At 44.9% G+C, this 20,848-nt stretch overlaps 1 protein-coding gene across 1 annotated transcript in view; it reads left to right on the forward strand.

Moving 5' to 3' along the window:
• Window positions 1–20,848, forward strand: part of LOC147732477 (receptor-interacting serine/threonine-protein kinase 3-like) — a 1,935,498-nt gene that overhangs the window by 1,879,324 nt on the left and 35,326 nt on the right. Inside the window, exon 9 of the mRNA XM_086956988.1 lies at window positions 5,985–6,015. Within this exon, the coding sequence (XP_086813114.1) occupies window positions 5,985–6,015 (31 nt within the window). The remainder of the gene's footprint in view (window positions 1–5,984; window positions 6,016–20,848) is intronic.

Raw genomic sequence — 20,848 nt, forward strand, 5'->3', positions numbered from 1 at the left:
TAAGATACGGTACCCTCCCCCTCAAAACATTTACGGAAGGGTGGAAGGTCAGGAGAGTGAATGACATAAATTGCCCAGGTTGTCCATGTCTGGAAGAATCCCTTGGCCACTTTTTGTTCGCATGTAAAGCCTAGAAGCAGGTTAGAGCAAAATGGTTAAAACCTGTGTGTAGGGAGTTGGGAGTTAGGGATCATAGATCAGCTCTGCGTATTATTTTAACTAACACTACCTCTATGTACATTGTTTGCGGGGTCGCCAAGTACCTTGCCAGTGCTTGGTTTATGCGGTCATGGTTGTTATGCAATGTCTGATCAGATTTACACCAAGAATTGTTTTTTTTTTTTAACTCTGTGTAGACCTCCCTCTATTTTTAACCTGTTTGTAGTGATGATTTTTAATGAAATTGTAGTAATACTTCGTAAATTGTCTCATGTATTTTTATGTCTGCACTTTTATGATATATTTATCGAATAAAGTATTACAACAGAAAAATAAATAAATAAATACCATTACCATAGTGCACCGGTGTCGCGTGCGCAGCGTGGACACTGACTGACACTTACTTATAGTTAGTGACCTGCTTCTCCCCACCCAGCCACGATGTGCACTGGCCACTCTGACTCTGCCAGTGCCTGTCTTCATCCAGTCTGCTCTGTCCACTCCAGTCGACACTGACGGACACTCCTCGGCCCGCCGCCGGGCCCCGGCCCCCTGGGCCCGGCAGCGGCCGCGCTCGCAGTCCTCCTGGTGGCTAGAGCTGACTGTAGCCGGCTCAGCTGAGCTGTCTGGAGGTGGTTAAGGTGCAGCCTGCAGCTGCAGTGTTTAGCGGGGCGCAGGCGGCCGCGGTGGGCAGCCTTGGCTTGAGAGAGACTGCGTCGCACGGTGCACAGCCTGCACTCTCTTAGATTCCCCGCCACTTCTGCACTTCCTAGTTCCTCCAGATGCGACGGCTCTACCGCGGCCGGCACATCCGGATTTAATCCAGGCCCCCTGGTGCGCCACGATGAGCTCTGAGTAGCAATATCGACTCACTGAGAGGGCAGCTCGGCCCCCCCTGCAGTGTGTGATGAAGAGTGAGAGTAGCCGCACCGGCGCCACACCATGCCGTTTTCTAGTTTCCAGGGCAACACAGGACAGCAGGCAGCTCCTGGCAGAGACTAAGATACATTGTAGTGCACCGCTCTTAGCCACGACACAGAGCTGAGAGCTGCAGTCTGGTTAACTGTTTAGGCACTCGGGCTGAGCAGCACCTTTCTCAGCAGAGAGAGCCCGGGCACAGGAGCCGCTGGCATGCCTGGCATAGGTGGCAAAATGAGTGACAATGCATTTCAGTGCGGCGATGTGGATCACCGCACTGAAATGCGTGAGCGTCACACCTGTTGCGTGACGCTTGGCAGGGCTGCTTGTGAGTATGGCCCACTTCACCAAATATGTCATGAATAAAATATATCAAATCAGCGCTTTGATTGCCACTCGTAATCTTTGGGATTTTAACACTTATTACATTAACTTAATTAAATAACATAATCAACTTGAGAAACGTAATTTGTTTTTTGTTTTTTTTAATATTTATTTTTATTGGTACTTACACATTACAAAATACGATATGACAAATAACAAATATCTGGTTTCACGGACATTTACATTGGGTCATACAAATTGCGGCAAGTACTGTGTTCCATTGTGTATGAGCGATTGGTTTTACAGTCTTCGCTTATCTGCCCTCCATGCTTGCGTAAATATAACATATTACATTGAACGTGTGGGTAATTGCCATTGGTCGGGTATCTGGTTGGTACAATTAACATAACACAAAACAAGTATGTGCTCGGCGGTTACTTAGTGACAGAGCGCCGGACCCTAGTAGAGGTGCGTTTTACTGGTGTGGCGTATTTTCGTAGCTTAATGGGGGTTTGTATGAGTTTAGGAATTTCTCTAGTGCTGACCACATCCCTCTGTTGGGTTTTCTCCATGGTGTGTGTCTTAGTGCAGTGTTGTCCACCTCTCTAAGATATGTCACCCAGTTCAACCACCCCTTGAATGTGGCTTTGGTGGTGTCCTTGCATTTGGCTAGCACTGTTTTGACTGCTGTCGTCAGGAGGAAACATCATTTGCTTTTAAACCTTCTGTGTGAGATACATTTTTATAAAGAAGCATACTTTAAACTAATGAATGGACAATTGACCTCCTCCACCCTTAAAGTAGAAGAGGTTGTGGAGAGTGAGACCTTTGCATAAACTAAACTTTCCAAACAAAAAAACACCTTTATGTGCAGCACAAACACTTTGTCAAACTGAACCTAACCATATATAAAGCGTATGAAAACCACACACATCTTTCTTAAGCTTAAGTCATACATAATGATGGCACTATATCCCAATTATTCTGAATGAACAGCCCTCTTGTGCTCGGAGAGCCACCAGGAACACAAAGGAGTGCAAGTTAAAGGGCCTGCACTCTTGGACTTTAAATGGACTGTACAACCACATACTCTGAGTAGAGGGTCATTAGCCACCCTTACAGGCAAGCATTGGCAAAGCCAATAGATCTCACCTCTGGGACCTATTGGCTTTGCCAATGGCTTTTAATGATAATCTACAGTGTTGGAGTGAAAAGAAAAATACTTTTTCCCGATGTTGTATATTGGTAAAAAAACAAATAGAAATCAAGGCACAAAGCCTCAACTTGTTGCCTCATTGCTTGGCGAAAGCGTGCATTACAGTGCATGTGTGGGCCAGTAAAATGATCAAGGCTCCGTTTTGTTAGTTTTTTATATCACAGATACCACTGGGATGGGCAAATAAAAAATCAAGGGGGCATATTATCAAGGGGGTTTATCTCTTCTTTTTTGGCTTTAAAAACCAAGAAAGCGGAGATAAAATTATCTCCCTATTACCTAGCTGCCGCTAAAACCAGTTAGCGACAGCTAGTAGGAGATAGCGACCATCTTGGGCCCCACTTTGCATGTCAGTGATATTTATCACTAATGAGATGCAAAGTGGGCGTGCCAAGATGTTAGAGACTGAAAACAGGAGCTAACATCACTATCTCCTATTACCAACATTTGGAGATATTTGCGCTAAGCGGGAATATCTTCAAAAGCTAACACCTGCCCTGAGCAGTTCTTAGCCATGTTATCCAATGGGAGGTGGATAACATGGCTAAGGGCATTAGCTCGCTAATGCATTATTATCGCGGACTTTTCAGCGATATTCATGCTTTGCGGCGATTTTTACCGCATTTGCGTTAAACCTTGGTAATACCAAGGTTTATTTGCGGTAAAAATCGCCGCAGCGCTGCAGTAAATTTTTGTCTCTAACCAAGCAATAGCGATAATTATCGCTATTGCTTGGTAATATGCCCCAAGGTTCTTTGGGCGAATGTGCAATAAAAAAATAAAAAAAGACAGCAGGAATGGGATGCCAGTGAATTAGCAGATGGGGAAAGGGTTTGGTGGGGAGGAGGAGAGTCAAAAAATAGCATAACGGGGAAATGAACATGGAGGTGGAGAAACATTGCGCAGGGACACAATAAAGTGGGTGGTGGATAGAGGAAACAGATCACTGTCGTTGGGGGAGAAGAATTGGACAGAGCAAGGAGCAATCAAGCATGACCAGAATATGGGGAGCAGGGGGAGAAGCACATGAGAGAGAGAACAATACGGAGTAAGAGGGGGGAAGAATAGCACATGACAGAAACAATGGGCACACAGAAGCATTCTGCACGTACACACATGGAAATTGCATGTCGCTCATGGAGTGCTTAATCAAAAAATGAAAAAATAGGTCTCTAAGGTAAACAGTGGAAGGACACAAATGAGCGAAATGAAGAAGATGGTAAAGAGGCTATGCTCCTGGGGAAGGACAAACACATGCTGGTCAAGGCAAGCCATCAATTAAGAAGAAAGGAAATTAGAATGACAATAAAGCCAATTAATTCCCACCAATAGTCAGGCTTTAAGCCTCCTGTAAGTTCTTGGTAAGCCCACAATAGGTATTTTTCAGCCAGACAGCTGTGCTGTCTTTTATGCTGGACCTGATTCGGGGGTCCTTCGGTCATTGAAGCACTTACCTGATTACTAATAGGAAAGTAAAAATATGGAGCGCCTCCCACAGACTCTATTGATTGTTGAGTTCACTGGAGAAAAACACAGAACTAACGAGAGAAAATGTGCACAGGACAATGAAGTATAATTTTTCGTCACATCACCAATGCCATGTGAAAGGCAGCATTTTCATCCAGTAAAATATGCCCATGGCATGCAACGAGAAAATTACTGTATTGGGGGAAATTGTTTCAAACTTTATTATAGAAAATGCATTCAATCATGTATAAAGTATAAAACTGAGATCTAACTAATTCCAAAATAGTGGACGTGTCAGGAATCTCAGAGCTATTTTTAAAGAAAGTCTTACACTGATACATGTTTTGAGCTGCAGTCTGCCTTTTGATAGCTTCCTGCTTAGTATACACCGCCCCCCCCCCACTGCACACCTCCACCCACTGAAGAAACTGTGGGGCAGATTTATGTTAACTGGCGCATCCTCAGGGATGCGCCAGTTAACATGCGCCACAGTGCGCCACAGCCCCGCCAGCCATGGTGTGCCGCATTTATAATGCGGCGCACCATGGTGCAAAAACGGCACAGATGCGTGACGCATCTGTGCCGGAAATGTGGCGCATTGCTGGAGTTGCGTCGCAAGCGCGACGCAGCTCCAGCAAGGCTCGGGGGTGCCCATTTTAACAATGCTGCGTCAAGACCTACGTCTGCTTCAAGCAGGCGCAGGCTTTTGACGCAGCATTGGCTTAAAAGTGACTGAGTGAAATCTCATAGATTTCACTCAGCCACTTTTGCGAGGCGCACCTGCCCCGGAACGCCCACCCTGCGCCGGAACGCCCACAAGCGGCGCAGGGCTTTACAACGTGACGCATCTGCCTAGATGCGTCACGTTGTAAATCGTTCGTAGGGATGCGCCACGATTACGCCGCCTTGCGTGACGCAACAGTGGCGTAAACGTGGCGCAAGGGCCTCATAAATCTGCCCCTCTGTATTCAAACAATGAGGAATACTAAAGGATTCACTTCCCATACTCAGTAGGTCAAGTTCCCTGGTGTTTGTCACTATGATCTGAAATACAAGTTAACTTTCTACACCAGGCTGCAACCACAGGCCTACCTAGGCACTGGCTTCTCAAGGGCGGCGAAGGAAACCTTTTTGCAGTTGAGGATGGGGGTAATACAATCAAAAGAACATCTACCCCTGTGGAGACCCACGGATTCCAACACAAAGTGCAGACTCTGCAAAGATACAAAGGAGGACGTATTGCATTTGCTATGCAGCTGCAAAGCCATAGATATCGAACGAAGGAGACATCTAACACAGCTGTGGAACCAAAAATGCCTGCGAACACGCCAACAGGCATTGCTGGCTTGCTTTAACGAGGAGGACATTCAACTAGCCAGCAGACTGGTTCGCTTCATATAATCATTAAAAGCCATTAGTCCATGAACTGGAAAAACCACGACCTAATTAAAAAAATCTTATATGTAAAGAACTTCTCACTTGCGAATGCTTGACAGAGTTTTTTTCTTTCCTGTTATCGCAATTACAAAAACCATTCACGGACAGTGCCTCACAGGTATCACTGGCTCTTTAACTTTTCCTTACTTATGGATAGCACAAGATGCATTTTTGCACATACTAATTCTTTTTCATATTTATCAACATTGCTAATTAAGAAATGTTTTTATACTAATGTGACTGTATGAACTGTCTAACTTTTATCTTTCGCTTTTTATGCACTTTGCAAAGTGCTCAACCAAGTACTTTTTAGACCAATTGCAAAGATTTGTATTAATCAAGCAATAAAGAATTTACTTACTTACTTAAAAAAGTTAACTTTCTAAATGATTCCTCACACAATACGTACTTTAAAGTAGCACACAAGTTAAGAATAGACTGATGATTTTTGTTTCCATTGCAGGCTGACACAGGAGTTCCTGGCACAGGATCAAGTGAGTCCCTATTTGTTGGTATGTTTTGGTGATGGTAGTTAAATAGCTCGGACTCAGCTCATGGAGCAACAGAATACTACAGATAAAGTTGGGGGTAGGGAGTGAGTCCAAATTGCGTACACAAGTGGTATTTTTAGTTCTCCATCATTGCTAGTTTTTTACTTTGAAGAAAATGTATATTAGTCTGACAAGCATCAACACATCCAGTGAATATTTTCAGTGCTCTCTGACTCTCCTTTTTTTAGAAATGGTTGGGATTCCAAAGACAGGAAAATCTGTTGCTTCTTACTCACCCGCCAACCTCCAGACTTGTGGCTTTGCCAGTGCCTAATTTGAGCAGTTGGTTTCTTGTGCTCAACACTGACACTTAATTGTCAACACCAGTACTTATGATAGTCTGCAACATTGTGGCGCTGTTTCTCTAATCTAGAGAGGAGGTCAACAACAGTTGTTCATTTATTCTATATACATACAAAATCACTAATACTTGCTGCTAAAGCCATTCTCATATTTTTAGGAGCCTGAAATAGTCATAATTGTTATACTTGTATTAGTGGGATGGTTAGTAGTTGCGTTGTACCTCTACTTGGTAGTGCTGACAGAGGCAATAGGCGATGCACGTGGAAGTGGCCTCCTGATGAGGGTCTTGACATTAAGGGGTCCATTAGAATGTCGGGTGGTGGCACCACCGCGGTGCCGGCGGTGCGGAAAAAAGAATTTTCCCACCCGCGAGCAGCGGTACTCACATCCGCCATATTAGTATGGCCAAACATAGACCAATTCCCGTCCGCTGCGGTGCGACGCGCACTGCCATCAAAGTGCGCCGGCCACTGCGGCAGTGGGAGCCAATGGACCGCCGTGCGGAATGAAGTCTGCCCCGCTCCACCAATTAGGATGCCCCAAACAAGCAGACGCACCGGTGTGGAGACACCGCCCAACCGGAGACGGGGGAATCTCGACAGCGGAGCGTGAAAGCAGAGTCCTGGTCCACACCACCCGGTCAACACCGCTGTGAGAAGTTGGCCTGATATATGATGTCTCCAATTCTGGGAGCACCTTGTATCAGTCCAAACAACCCTTATGGTGTCTGGTTGTAAGTCAACCTTATATACAAGCTATCCTAATGGTAGCATGGACTAAGCAGCCTTAAAGGCATAACTCAAGAGCTGTTTTACCAATCACAATCCTGTAATATCGAATGAAAGTACACCGCACAAGTTATATATTTTAAAAATATATGTATTTATTACTAGAATAATCCCCTGTACCAGTGTAGGAACACTGGTGTTGCTGAGTTACCTCACCCACAGGAAGCGGGTGCACAGGTGTGAAGTAGTGTTGGGTTTTGTCACGCTGGTTGATGGTGCTTGGAGCTGAAGATGCTGCAGGCGTCGAGACGAGAAGTGTCCGGAGTGATCCAAGGGTGGATCGAAGTTAGAGATGATCTGAAAGCAGAGGGGACAGAGTCTGGGTCACTCAGCAGTGACCAAGGTGGAACCAGGAAGGAACCAGGCAATGTCAGGCGCTTTCAGGTCGTTGTCGAGTCGCTTCTCTCCGCTGCCACGTGGACTCTGGGGCACCGAGGATGTCCAGGAGTCGATCACGAGCTGTCCCACGCAGGCTCTCGCTGTCGGTGGTGTCGGCTTCCGTATTGGAGCAAACATCCCTTGGCAAGCGCAACCCACGCAGGATTCGGAGATGGCTTAACACTCGGACCAGGGGGGTCAGAGCGAGTGCTCCTTTTCAGGGGAGCGAGTGCAAGTCTGGAGCAACCAGATTCACGAGTTAGGTTTCAAGGTTCGTCGGCACAGGGGCCACTAGGCATCGGGCAAGTGACCGGGCAAACACGTTTAGCCAAAAGCTGCAGAAGGGCCCCACGCAGCACTCGGTGAGTGTAGAGGGGTGAGCGTCAGTGCAAGAGAGGCTCAGGGCTGGGGCTTCTCAAACCCCAATGCACAGCTTCGAGGGTCACTCGTGGGCTGCACGGTCAGCGTCTCGTGGTCTTTCCAAGATGGCGGGCCCCACTATTCAGGTCGCCTCCACGGGTCTCAGCTCTGCAGGGACTGTGGATCGGGCTGTTAGAAGGCAGGCACGCTTGGTCTTGTCGAACTCTGTCGCTCGAGTTCCGGCGGGAACTGCAACAAAGCAAACGTCGAGGTGCTGGATGGTGCCTGTTTGCACAGGGTGGTCACTCCTTGACCACAAGGGAGATTCTTCAGTCTTCTACGTGGAGTAGGATGTTGAAGGGTCCAGAGTTTCGTTTCATACGTTTCAGTCAGGATAATCTGTCTGCACTAGCAGTGCTCCCACTCTTATACTAATCTAGTGGACTGGATCACCTGTAATGTCCCTACTATGGGTGGGACCCAGGAAGGGGGTGGTTACACCCCTTTCCCTTTGTCCAGGGTCACGCTGGGACTGGGGCTGGAGTGCCCCAGAATCGGTTTGACCGGATTATGCATGGGGAAGCCTTGTGTGCCCCAGGCAGTGTCTGGTTCCATTCAACCCACCCTGCCCCAATACACTATTGTAATGTGTTGCTCTAGTCTTTTCAGAGCCCTTCTATGTCTTTCCATTCTATGTTCCATTTGGAATGCTGTTTTATAGTTGTAACGGGCTTTTCTGGGGGTTGTAAGCTGAGCTGCTGCGCAGCACCTGTCTGTGATTAAACCTACTCTTAATCTCCTAACCGAGTACGACTCAATCACTACAGAAAAGCGTGGCGACGAGGATGGGATCAGGATGGGACGTGGCGACGAGGATGGGACCTCCTTTGGTTCGTCCTCCTGAAGAAGAGGATTTAGATGATTATTCTGAAACAGTCAAGTTGTTAGAATTACGTTTTGACATTCAACCAAGTTTGGTTGTAGTCAGACACAAATTCTATAAACGCGAACAGAGACAAGGAGACAAGGTTGAAGATTTCATTTCTGCACTGAGAATACTCAGTGCAGAGTGTGAATTCGAAAATTTTAGGGATCAGATGAACAGAGATCAATACATTTGTAAGTGTGTAGACAAAGGTATCCAACAGAAATTACTCTCTTTGGGCAATCCTTCACTGGGAGAAACTGTAAGTGTGGCTAAAAGTATTGAATTTTCCAAACTTTCTGTTAAGGAGCTTGATGGAAAGTGTTCTCCTTCCATCACTAAAGAATATACTGTTAATGTTGTGAAAGTGAAAGAGGCTAAAGTAAATTCAGTGGGTCGTACAGATAACAAGTTTTTCAAGCAAAGCAACATTTGTTTTAAATGTGGGAATTTTCCGCATTTCAGGTCTGGACGCCCGTGTCCGGCCAGGAATGTCACCTGCAGATTGTGTGGAAGATTGGGCCATTTCACTAAGGTTTGCCAGAATGTTAAGCGAAATGTGTCTCAAGTACAACCTAACAAACAGTGGAGCAATTCGAGTAATTCTTCTTCTGTTGCCTATGTTTCCGACTACAACCTAGATGACACCTCTAGCATTCAAGATGACTTAAGAGATATGGTTGCGATTGTTGGGAACGGTGAGGCTGATTTGGAGGTTGAGTGTGTTGACCCTTACACTGATATTGGCATTGGTGATAAGGTTGTTTGTTTATTTGTTAGTAGACTCAGGGGCGAGGATAACTATGTTAACTCAAGAACTTTTTGAGGAGGTGTGGGTTGACCGTAAACTTTTTCCTCCCGACAGATCTCCAGTAAATTATGAGGGTAGGAGGATAGAACTAAAGGGGTACTTTGAGGATTCCCTTGAGTTTAGAGGGAGGAAGATTTTTGGTAAAATGTATGTTTCCATCAAAGGACTAAACACTCCCGGATGGTTCCATCAGGGTTTGTTTAAAATGGTTCTCCGTCCTGGCACAAAAGACCCCTTCTCTGTTGTCCAAGCTGATGATTTTGTCTGTGCAAAAGATCCCATTTCTGTAGTGCAAGCTGATGATTTTGTCAGCAGGTTAATTGAGGATTTTCCCACAGTTTTTAGCAATAACTTAGGGGAGGTGAAGGGGTTCAAACACACCATTAGGGTAAAAGACAGTGCCATCCCGGTTAAGCATAGATTGAGGAATGTCCCGTTCAGTGTGAGAGAACAACTGGAAACTGAACTGAATGGTCTTTGTAGGAAAGGGATAATTGAACCCATTGAATCCTCCCTTTGGCTTTCTGCCTTAGTCGTCGCTAAAAAGAAAAATGGCGAGCTTCGTGTCTGTGTGGACTTACGCAGTCTGAATAAGAACATTTGGATAGATTATTTTCCCCTCCCAAATATCCCTGACATGTTGTCACTCATTGATGGGTCTAAGTGGTTAGCAAACTGGATTAAGCATCCGCGTACCACCAGGTCGTTTTAGATCCCGCTTCACGACATTTCACTGCCTTTGTGTCCCCTGTTGGCTCTTTCCAGTACTGCTGCATGCCATTTGGGTTGGCCTCTGCGGCAGCGGTCTTCCAGAGGATCATGTCCAATATTTTGAAAGGGATTGTTGGAGTTGTCGTCTTCCAGGATGATGTGTTGATTCACGGAGTCACTTGTGATGTGCATGATGAGATTTTGAGGAAAGTGTTGAAAGCGTTGTGTAATGCAGGTGTGGTTTTGAAGAAGGAAAAGTGTGTGTTCAGGGCACGGAAGGTCGAATATCTTGGCCACGTGTTGTCAGAAAATGGTGTGGAGCCAAGGCCTGGGTTAGTGAAAGCTATAGTTGACAGTTCACCTCCCAAGGATAAGAGTGGGTTGAAATCATTTATTGGCTTATGCGAATTTTATTCTCGCTTTATACCGGACTATGCCACTAAGGTTCAACCTTTGTCGAACATGCTCAAAAGAGATGTTCCTTTTACTTGTGATGTTCACTGTGAGGCAGTTTTTACCTGGATTAAGCAACAGTTGGTGAGTTCCAAAGTTTTGAAGCCTTTCAATCCCAATGCCGTGTGTACGATTACTGTGATGCAAGTGGGCTAGGTTTGGGTGCTGTTCAATCAATCAAAGACATTTGACATGTTCTGACTCAGGAGGTAGGTGGTGTGGAACAAACCCTGGGCTATGCTTCTAGAGTTCTTCGTGGTTCAGAGTCCAACTTTGCTGTTATTGAGAAGGAACTTTTAGCATGCTGGTGGGCTATTAGGAAGTTCAACCCTTATATCTGGGGAATGCATTTCCGGTTAAGGACTGATCACAGTCCTTTGGTTTCCATTCTTTCTGGTGTTAGAGTGAAAGAGCATTCACCAAGAATAGCTAGACTTTCAACCAAACTTCTCCAGTACGACTTTGAGGTAACCTATATCCCTGGTAGCAAGAACACAAGAGCCGATTATTTTTCGAGAAATCCCATTGAAGCTGATTGTGAGGATGATTTTGAGGAGGATTACAATGAGGAGGATTGTTTTGTTGCTTCAGTTGGTTTGGATGACATGTTTTCTATTAGTGAAGCTGAATGGAGGGAACATCTGTCGAAATACGTTCTTCTTAATGAGGTTGTGAGATGTGTGAAAGAGGGTTGGCCTAGAGAGAAAAATGCACATATCTCTTTGCAAACCTTTGTGAAAGTCTCCAACAAACTCTCTATTGAAGGAGGGTTACTGATGCGTGGTGATAGGTTGATCCCTCCTTGCGACCTCAGGAACAGAATTGTTAAAGGTGCACACAAGGGTCATCTTGGGAAAACTTTAACTAAGAGGAGGGTCAGGGAGCATTTCTGGTGGCCCAAAATGGATCAGGACATTGATACTATTGTTGAAGAGTGTGTTGTTTGTTCAAGTGCTGAGAAGTGTTTGAAGGTACGTTCTCCTCCTTTGCAACCTATTCCCCTTCCTGACAGACCCTGGGAGAAGATAGATATTGATTTGGTTGGCCCATTTTACTTGCTCCCTTCCTCCTCAAGGTTTGCCATAGTTGCCGTTGACTACTACTCTAAATGGCCGGATGTTTGTTTTGTTGATGAGCCCAATTCCAAAAATGTTATTGACTTTTTAAAGGATCTCTTCCTACAGGAGGGTTTTCCTTCCACAATTGTGAGCGATAACGGCGTTTAATTTGTGAGCCAAGAGTTTAACTCTTTCTTGTGCCAGAGTGGGATCGATCATTTGAGGAGCTCCCTTTATCACCCTCAAACGAACGGTTTAGTGGAGCGCATGAACAGGGTTCTTAATAATTGTGTTCAATGGGCTATTGCTCAACATTGGCATGTCCCAAATGCGGTCAGATCCATGTTTTGGTTCTATCGTACCACACCCCATACCTCAACCAAGGTGTCTCCTTATGAATTGTTATGTGGCAGAAAACCCTGTTCTAAAGTTTGTCCCAGTTGGATGTCACGTTGGGTGAAGTTAAATTCTTTGAGCAATGTGGATGAGGTGGTTAGGGCTAATGTTACGTGTGCCCAGTCCAAACAGAAACTTGATTTCGACTGCAGGAAAAAGGTTGTTACTCAACAGTTTCTTGTTGGTGACAGGATTCGTATTAAGCTGCCTGTGCACACCACCAAGGGTAGTGCCAAGTTCTCCGAACCTTTTGTTATCAATAAGGTCTGTGGTAATGCTGTGCGAGTGAATATGAAGAACTGGTGGAACATCGCCAGAGTTGTCAAGGCAAATGATAATGTCAGGAATACGTGTTTTGGGTTTGCTTCCGCTTCTTGTGGTGGTGACTCTTTGCCCTCTAATTCTGGGTGCGCTGACGACTTGTCTCCTTCTCGTTCTCCTCCATCTGAGGGACCTCAAAGGAGTGGTCGTCTTCGTTCTATTCCTGCTAGGTATCGTTAAGTTTGCAAGTCATTTATCCTGCAATGTTTTCTTTGTTTCTTTTAATGTTTAAAATGTTTTTCTTATTTTCCTTTTGTTGTTTAGGAAGAGAGGATAATGTAATATGTTGCTCTAGTCTTTTCAGAACCCTTCTATGTCTTTCCATTCTATGTTCCATTTGGAATGCTGTCTTATAGTTGTAACAGCCTTTTCTGGGGGTTGTAAGCTGAGCTGCTGCGCAGCACCTGTCTGTTATTAAACCTACTCTTAATCTCCTAACCGAGTATGACTCAATCACTACAACTATCTCCTGTCTGGGGAGGTGTAGCACCTCCCTGCGACAGGAAACCCTTTGTCCAGGCCTCCTCTGCCAACTTTCGGTCAGCAGCAGGAGGTCAGACTTGTGTCGGTGGCAGCAGCATCCATTTTGTGATGCTGAGGCTCTTTTAGAAATCAACCGCGTTTTAGCAAAGTAACATGTCTTCTCCCTCTAGAAGGGTGGGATGCTATCCCTGTCGACAGGACTGTCGAGGGGATAGTATTCAAAATCGTATGACACCTTGCACGACATGTTTTGATAAAGCCAAACCAAAGTTAACATATAATCGCGATGGATAATAATGCACTTAATAGTATATGGTATGGCATTATCCCAGAACAGCTTAGGGAGTTGTTCCCGACAGCTGCAGACAGGCTCAGCTCATGCTAGAGCACCATCTCACATAAAACCAAGCACTCTGCCTCCAGGATTGTTAAGGCCTGCCATAGGAGTGACTTATAGGTATATATGTGTCCAGATATAGGTTTAGATATAGGTATACTATATCTAAGCAAGGGGTGATTACACCACCTTGCCCCAGCTGAGTGATCAGCCAGTTGTGTCAATTCAAGAACCAGCCAGGGGTGGCAAAAGATATGCTGCAGCCCCTGGTAGGCCTTGGATGCACCTATGCCCATGGCACCTATAGTGCACTATATAGGGGCTGACAAGGTGTCCTGTACCAATTAGGTTATGCACCTAGGGTGCATGGAGACCGTTTTAAGGAGAGAGCAGATAGCCTGGGGCCCTGATTAGCAGGGAGCCAGGCCAACTAAGTCAAAAACCAGCTAAACACAAGGCAAAAAATCTGGGGTAACCATAGTAAGTTGTCCACCTTCCTACACCCCCCCCCCCCAAACGAAAGGAGATAAGGCTATCCTTGACCAGGTAAGCCTATATTGCCTGAGTGGCCATATAAGGAAGTACCTGCACTTGCATGGTTACCCCCTGTCTCATGGTCCACTAAGCAATCCCTCACCCTTGGGGTATTAGAGGGTCTCCACCATAGGAAATCACTACCTTGGGTGTGTCTTTGCAAAGTAAAAGGCTGGTGTCGATATGGAGTATTGAAGTGAGGCTCCACTAATTTAGGGCTCAGCTTCCTCCAATTATCTTCCACCATGTGTGCCTTTCTTTCTTCAACTGAGTTGCACTGTGCTGTCAGGGTTCACCTCTGGCTACCTAAAGCTGGAGGCTGGGTCCCTTTTTTTGGCTTACTGGAGGGACAGTTCGGGTTTGGGCCCTTTGGGTCCCAGGTTTGGCTGTGCCCAACAGAATCCATCTGTGGGAGGTCCCTAACTACTTTTAAGGGGGATCCCTCAGGAGTTTTTAAAGTTTTTACCTTACTAGGGCCACTAGTTTCGGTGCCTCTAATCTGCTGATGGGGGTGCTTTATTTGACAGGGGGTCCTCTGCAGCCCTGGGCTGACTAAGGCAAGGCAGAGAGGGGCAGGTTAACTGCTCCAGACTGGGTCCCACCTGAGAAGAGTCCACTGCCATCAGCGGCTCTGTCAGGCCAGGTCTAACAACCTCTGGGACAGTTCCTTCATCAGGGGTAAGATCAGTTCCCTGAGGAGGCTGATCCTTTCCTAATGTCTGGTGAGGGGGAGGTTTCTCTTCCTCCTCCATGCTCTCTGTTTGTGTGGATTGATCCATCATTTCAGGCTTCACAACACAGGAATCAGTTTGAGTTTGGGCTGTGGCCACCAACCCTTTCAGGAGGAGACTCAGTTTGGGTATGGGCTGTTATCATGACAGCCCTGCTAATCTTTTCAGGAAGGGAGTTAGCTAAAGATGGGGCTGAGAGCTGCCCAGCCCTACCAACCTTTTCAGGAAGGACATCTTGGATTGGGGCTGTAGCCATCACAGCCCCACTAACCTTTCCAGTGACATTTACCATTTTAGAATGGATTTCCAGTTCAACCTCAGCCCAGGCTGAGATTTACAAATCATTTCCTAGTAGGCAGTCTACAGACAAGTTTGGTGACACTGCCACTCTCTTTGGGCCAATGACACCTCCCCAGCTGAGACTTACTACTGCCATGGGATGATTGGTTTCTATGCCATCAATGTTTGTCACTTGGTATGTGGCACCAGGTAAACGTTGCCTTGAGGGGAGTACACATTCAGCCACCATGGTGATGCTAGCCCCGGTGTCTCTGAAGGCCTCAACTTTCAAACCATTGATGAGGGGCTCCTGTCTATACTTGCTCAAAGTGTTTGGGCAAGCAGTGAAATTGGCAAACCCCATGCCATGCTCATAGACAAGAGTATTTGTGGTAGGGGACCTGGATAGGTCAGAGTCCACCTGTGCTCCAAAAGTAAACCCACCCAAATTCTTGGGGGCACTCCCACCACCTGGGGGACTACTGCTAATAGTGACAGGAGGTGTTGGAGCTGTTTTTGGAGGAATATTTTCTTTATTGCCATTCTTTGGACAACAGCTGTCTGATTTCCAATGGCCAGTCTGTTTACAGACATGGCAGTATGGCTTTTTCTGGGTAGATGAAGTGTCTTGGGACCACCCCATCCTTGGAGTTTTGGGGCACTGGGGAAGTCTTCTCTTTGGATTTATCCCCACCTTATCTACAAATGCCATCTTGAGGCTTGGTAGACTCCTTCTTCTGGTCATTGCCCTGATTCTTAGGCCTAATCCTGGTTCTGACCCATTTATCTGCCCTCTTTCCCAATTCTTGGGGAGAGGTCAAATTGTCGCGTTCTAAACTAGGACCCCGATCAATACTGTGACCTTATGCCCCTATACGGCTATAATCCTTTTATTCCCCTATAATGGCATAAACAATCAAGAGTAATATTTTAGAAACTCGTCTCTGGCCTAACACGAACAGAGCCACATTTCAGAATCACTTCCTCTGCAGCTTCCTCTGCAGCTCTTTAGAGCAAATGACACAGCAGAAGCCACTATCTAAGATTCCTAGATTACACTCCGAGTTCTTCAACAAGATAAAACTCAGCAACCTGGGAAAACCCCGCTTGCTATGTTTTGATTAGTAATAGAACTCTAATGAGCACTGAGAGGCGATCACTTCCTAGTGACATCTTTATTGACGTCTAATGTCCAAAAACCTACGTCAAACCAGGCACCTTTCATGTATAAATATTACCAACGTTGCCTTAAGCAAACGCTGATGTTACTACTGCCGCTACTGCTGTCTAAACGACATCGATGATAGCGATGGTGTGGTGCACATAGGAGCAGAACAGCTGTCCCCTTCAGAGCCCAGCAGATGCAAGCTGTCCACGGACGCTGCCCCTCCTCTTCCTCGACGCACTGAGAGAGACGCTGTCTTTTCTCCAGCCGAGAAAATCCAGCTCTGGCGTTTCCAGCCTACTCTTGCGAGTGACTGGGATATCGAGTCCTGGAAGGAGATACAAGACCTCCAACATTCTATTCTATTCTATTAGTAAAACCAACTTAACTAAAACTGCTACTTACTTACTCCCTTCCAAATATTAGGCTTAGGTCAGGTACACTGGGGTAGGCGTAGTTAGAAGCACAAGTTGAGTACGTTAGCTAAATGTATATATGAATGTATATATGTTTTATTCATTTTAAACCATTGTATGGCTAAGAAACCATATCAATGCTTTTACAGTATAATTTCGCAATACTCATTTTACTGTTGGCACTTTTTATAATAACTAGTCTTGCAATTGTGGCAATTCATTTCTCTTGCACAAGAAGAAAGACTGTTCAATAAATAATACCTTTTATTGAAAACGCCCATCTCTCTGTTCTCTGCATATTGGTGAAAGTAATCTGCACAAAACTGACTGAGTAAAATAACTGTCTATTGTTTCACACGACTCTAGAGATTGACTCTTATTCTAAGGAGCAAAGTTGTCATGTTTATGCGGTTGTTGGAAAACTGAATCCCTTCTTGTCTGTACCAGGGAAGCAGATCACTTCCTATTCAGTCAAGAAAGTTTCCAGTGACCTCTGAGCTAGTTGGTAACAAACCCAATTAAGTTTAGCATAGTCAGTGGAGACCTGGAAGATCCGCACTTCTACGTCCATACTACTGTTTATGTTATTCCAATGCGCAGGGCCTATTGGGAAAATAGGAACTACACTACATGGCGCCCAACGTTTGGTAAGGCGATAAAACTAACGCAAGACGTTAGAGTAACTCAGTCATGCATTTTTCACACAGACCCCTTTCTACCGTAAATACTCCAATAGACGACTGGAGTGGGTGAAAGGTTAAAATCTGCCCGAACTTAGTAGGAAGAGATTCCTATGTAAAGCTGTGGTTTATTCAACGTTGAAGGATACAGTGTTCCAAAATATTGTGCACCTAATCTTTGTCTCCTTGGAGACCTGCTCTGCAAAAACCTTTCTGACAATAGAATGTCAGACACTGAAAACGGAACCGCTGGAGTCACAGTAAATGCGACTCAGCAGGGTCCCGACGGGACTACTGAACCGTGTGCAATAATCATCCCGGCACATTTAAGAAAATCTATAACGTCAAAACGTATAGAAAATGGACTGACCACACAAGGTGGCACAGTCGTCTTCGTGATAGAGGCACACGAATATCGGCAGACAGAGGTATTCTATTCTTGGATAAAATTTCCAGCGGCAAACGCTGCAACACACGAGTTCCACTATTACAAAATAGGGGACCCACCGGAAGAGTACGCTCCTTTTGAGGAGATTGAAATCCCATTAAAATTCCAAGAGCACCTGCTCTGGTTTAAAGGCGCCCTAAAACACAATGATCATATTACCAGGCTCGGTCCACTAGGTAGACCAGGAGCAACGTGGCCGGTTCTAGCCAGCTACACACCACATCCAGACATTGCAAAAATGTCTAGAGAAGAACTTTTAGCGCAGCTAAAAACATTAATTAAAATACATAGAAAATTAGTCCAATTTGTAATGCGGACTGCTACAGTCCAAACAGCTGTTAATGTACCACAGCTGACCCCTCATCAGGGGTACACAAATAAAATTACACCACAGAACATACAGTCATGTCTTGGTAAAACACCCATAAAACGGGAACAAATTCCTTTCTGGTTAGCGCAGAAAATCACTCAAATAGAGGCAGTATTTCCGAATACTACCCCTATTGAGAAACACAGAATTCTGACTATCTGCCTTCCAATGGGGGTCGCACCACACGTGGAGGATTGTGACACTTGGGGTACAGTCTTTGCTTCCATTTACACAAAAACACATGGTGTTCCGTCAATGGCGGTAATACCAGAAGTACTAAAACAGATTCAGAATGAATACGGTCCAGAACCTGCTTTAACTCTTGGTATGAAATTACTGAAAGACTTCAAGCAGGTCTCGGCTATATTATTAGCCAATATAAAAGGAGAAGCAGCATCTGTGGCAATCCGCCAGAAATTAAAGGAAACAGATATAACAGATCAACCAATTGAGCTTGCCAGAATCATAGAAAATGTTTATGAAGAACTAGGTAGAGACAGCTTGGGTGGAAAACCAGTAAAGCCCCAACTTCTCGAAAATCCTGAAAAATTATTTATTAAAAATAATTCAAATACTCCTAAAAAGAGCTGGGATGTAAATAAACAATCCACTCCCAAAGGAAAAGTTTTCCAGTCCTGAGGAAGATCTCCTCGATGGAGGGAAAGAACTCCGACTCGAGAACACCTGTCTCCCCAGAGGGAGCCCTCTGAGAAAAGATATAACCTTAGAAATAGGGATAATTTGAAGAAGCCTGATAGATATCAAAGTATTGATACACGTCCCTCTCGATCTTTTTCACAGAAATCGGAAAGAAGAGGACGGTCAGACCCAGGAGAGCACACCAAGTCCAAAGACAAGGAACCTGCTCAAAGTAAAAAGTTACAATTTCCAAAAAAGAAGGTAGCCAGTATTAGAGTAATCCAACATGCCGAGAATACTGAGGAAACAGTTGAAAAACGGGGAGTGGGCACAGACAATGCTAGACAGTGCAGCAGAAATCAGTATAGCCTGCAAGATCCTGATGAGTCATCTGGAGACAGTGGACACGTATGAATACATTCAGGTTGAAACTGCCGACACCAGAGTTAGCAAGCCCAATAAGAAATACGAAATAACTTTGCATATAGAGGGTGATAAGACTAGGAAAATAAGGGGTCTATTTTGGGATAAACTCTCAAAAGGCTATGATATTCTGTTAGCTGAAAAAGATTGGCCACCAGAGTTTGTCAGGGAGTGCCCTCGTGGCGAAGAAATGATTATGCCTGCCTTCTCGAATCACATTCCGATTCACAAAAAATATACTTATGCAAGGAAATGGGCAGTGGCCCAGGCACCAGCAATATATAAAAATCATGTAGGATGGGATGAGGACTCTCCTCCTCACAAAATCCAATTAAAAAATCAACCGACTGCACAAAGGCAGTATCCCATTAAGCAAGAAGCTAAAAAACAAGTCAGGGAGATTTTAGATCAACTTGAATACCAGGGGGTGATTGAAACATGCACCTCTCAAATGAACAATCCTTTGTTTCCTGTCTCCAAACCAGACAATTCATATCGTCTAGTTTTGGACTACAGGCACCTTAATGCATGTTGCAAAACATTTGCAGTACAAAATTTGCATAGTGCTGCACTAATGAATAACATAGTTAGGAAGAAATATAAAACAACATTAGACATATCTAATGGTTTCTTTTGTCAAAACATTGCACCGGAAAGCAGATACTTGACCGCTTTCTCAGTAATGGGGTCTCAGAAAAATTTCTGTAGGCTCCCACAGGGATTCAAGAACAGCCCAGGACTATTCTCAGCCATAGTAACAGAGTTACTACAAATATATGATGATGAGGCATTATCTTACGTAGATGATATCTATCTCACAGACGACAACTTGGAGACTCACTTGAAAAGAGTGAACACCATTATACTTGGGTTCGCAGCAGAGGGTTACAAATTCAACTTTAAAAAGTCAAGAATTGCCCATCTGACAGTATTATTTTTAGGATACGAATTATCAAGTGAAGGGAAAAGCCTAGCGGACAACTTCTTAGAGAAGTGCGCTGTGCTCCAAGCACCAAAAACGCTGAAGAACTTACAATCGATTCTAGGCTTCCTGAATTTCGGAAGAACTTACATTCTAAATTATGCAGAGAGGGTTAAACCTCTCTACGAACTAATTAAACCTGATTTTAAACCAATCACTTGGACTCAAAAACACACAGAAATTTTGAGATGACTGCAAACAGACATGTTAGCAAAAACAAAATTAGATACACGTGACAGCACACGCAATCTTGTAATCCGAGTCATCCCAGGAAGATGCGGATTCAAGTACCTGACCTCTAATGAGGGAGAAAAGGTACCAATTTCAATTAAATCTCACTTGTATACACAAGCGGAAAAAACATTCAGTCTCACAGAAAATACTGTGAAAGCAGTAGAAACTGCATTAGACAATGAACGAGAACTAGCACATGGCAAAAGGATCAATATCCTCACAGCGGAATCCGCCTTCGAGGCGCTATTCAGCCCAGTAAGCCTGCCTACAGTGTCACTGGATCCGAAATGGATACAGTGTGTAGATTCTCTTGGAGCGGAAGATGTCAAATACTATTTCGCCCCGCAACTGGAAAAACTGAATGATTTGACTTATGAAGAAGAATATCCTCTGCCAATCGAACTTCTGCCTCTCCCACAGTACGCCTGTATAATCTATACAGATAGATTCGTACAGCATTTCTACGTAGAGAACAAATCCTATGATGCAGCCTGTGCGATTGTTAAAGGTCGCTGGCTGTGCGGTAAATTCAGACCAAAAATAACAAAAAC

Source organism: Lissotriton vulgaris, chromosome 2_1 (genome assembly GCF_964263255.1).
Source record: "Lissotriton vulgaris chromosome 2_1, aLisVul1.2, whole genome shotgun sequence".
Taxonomy (NCBI): Eukaryota; Metazoa; Chordata; class Amphibia; order Caudata; family Salamandridae; genus Lissotriton; species Lissotriton vulgaris.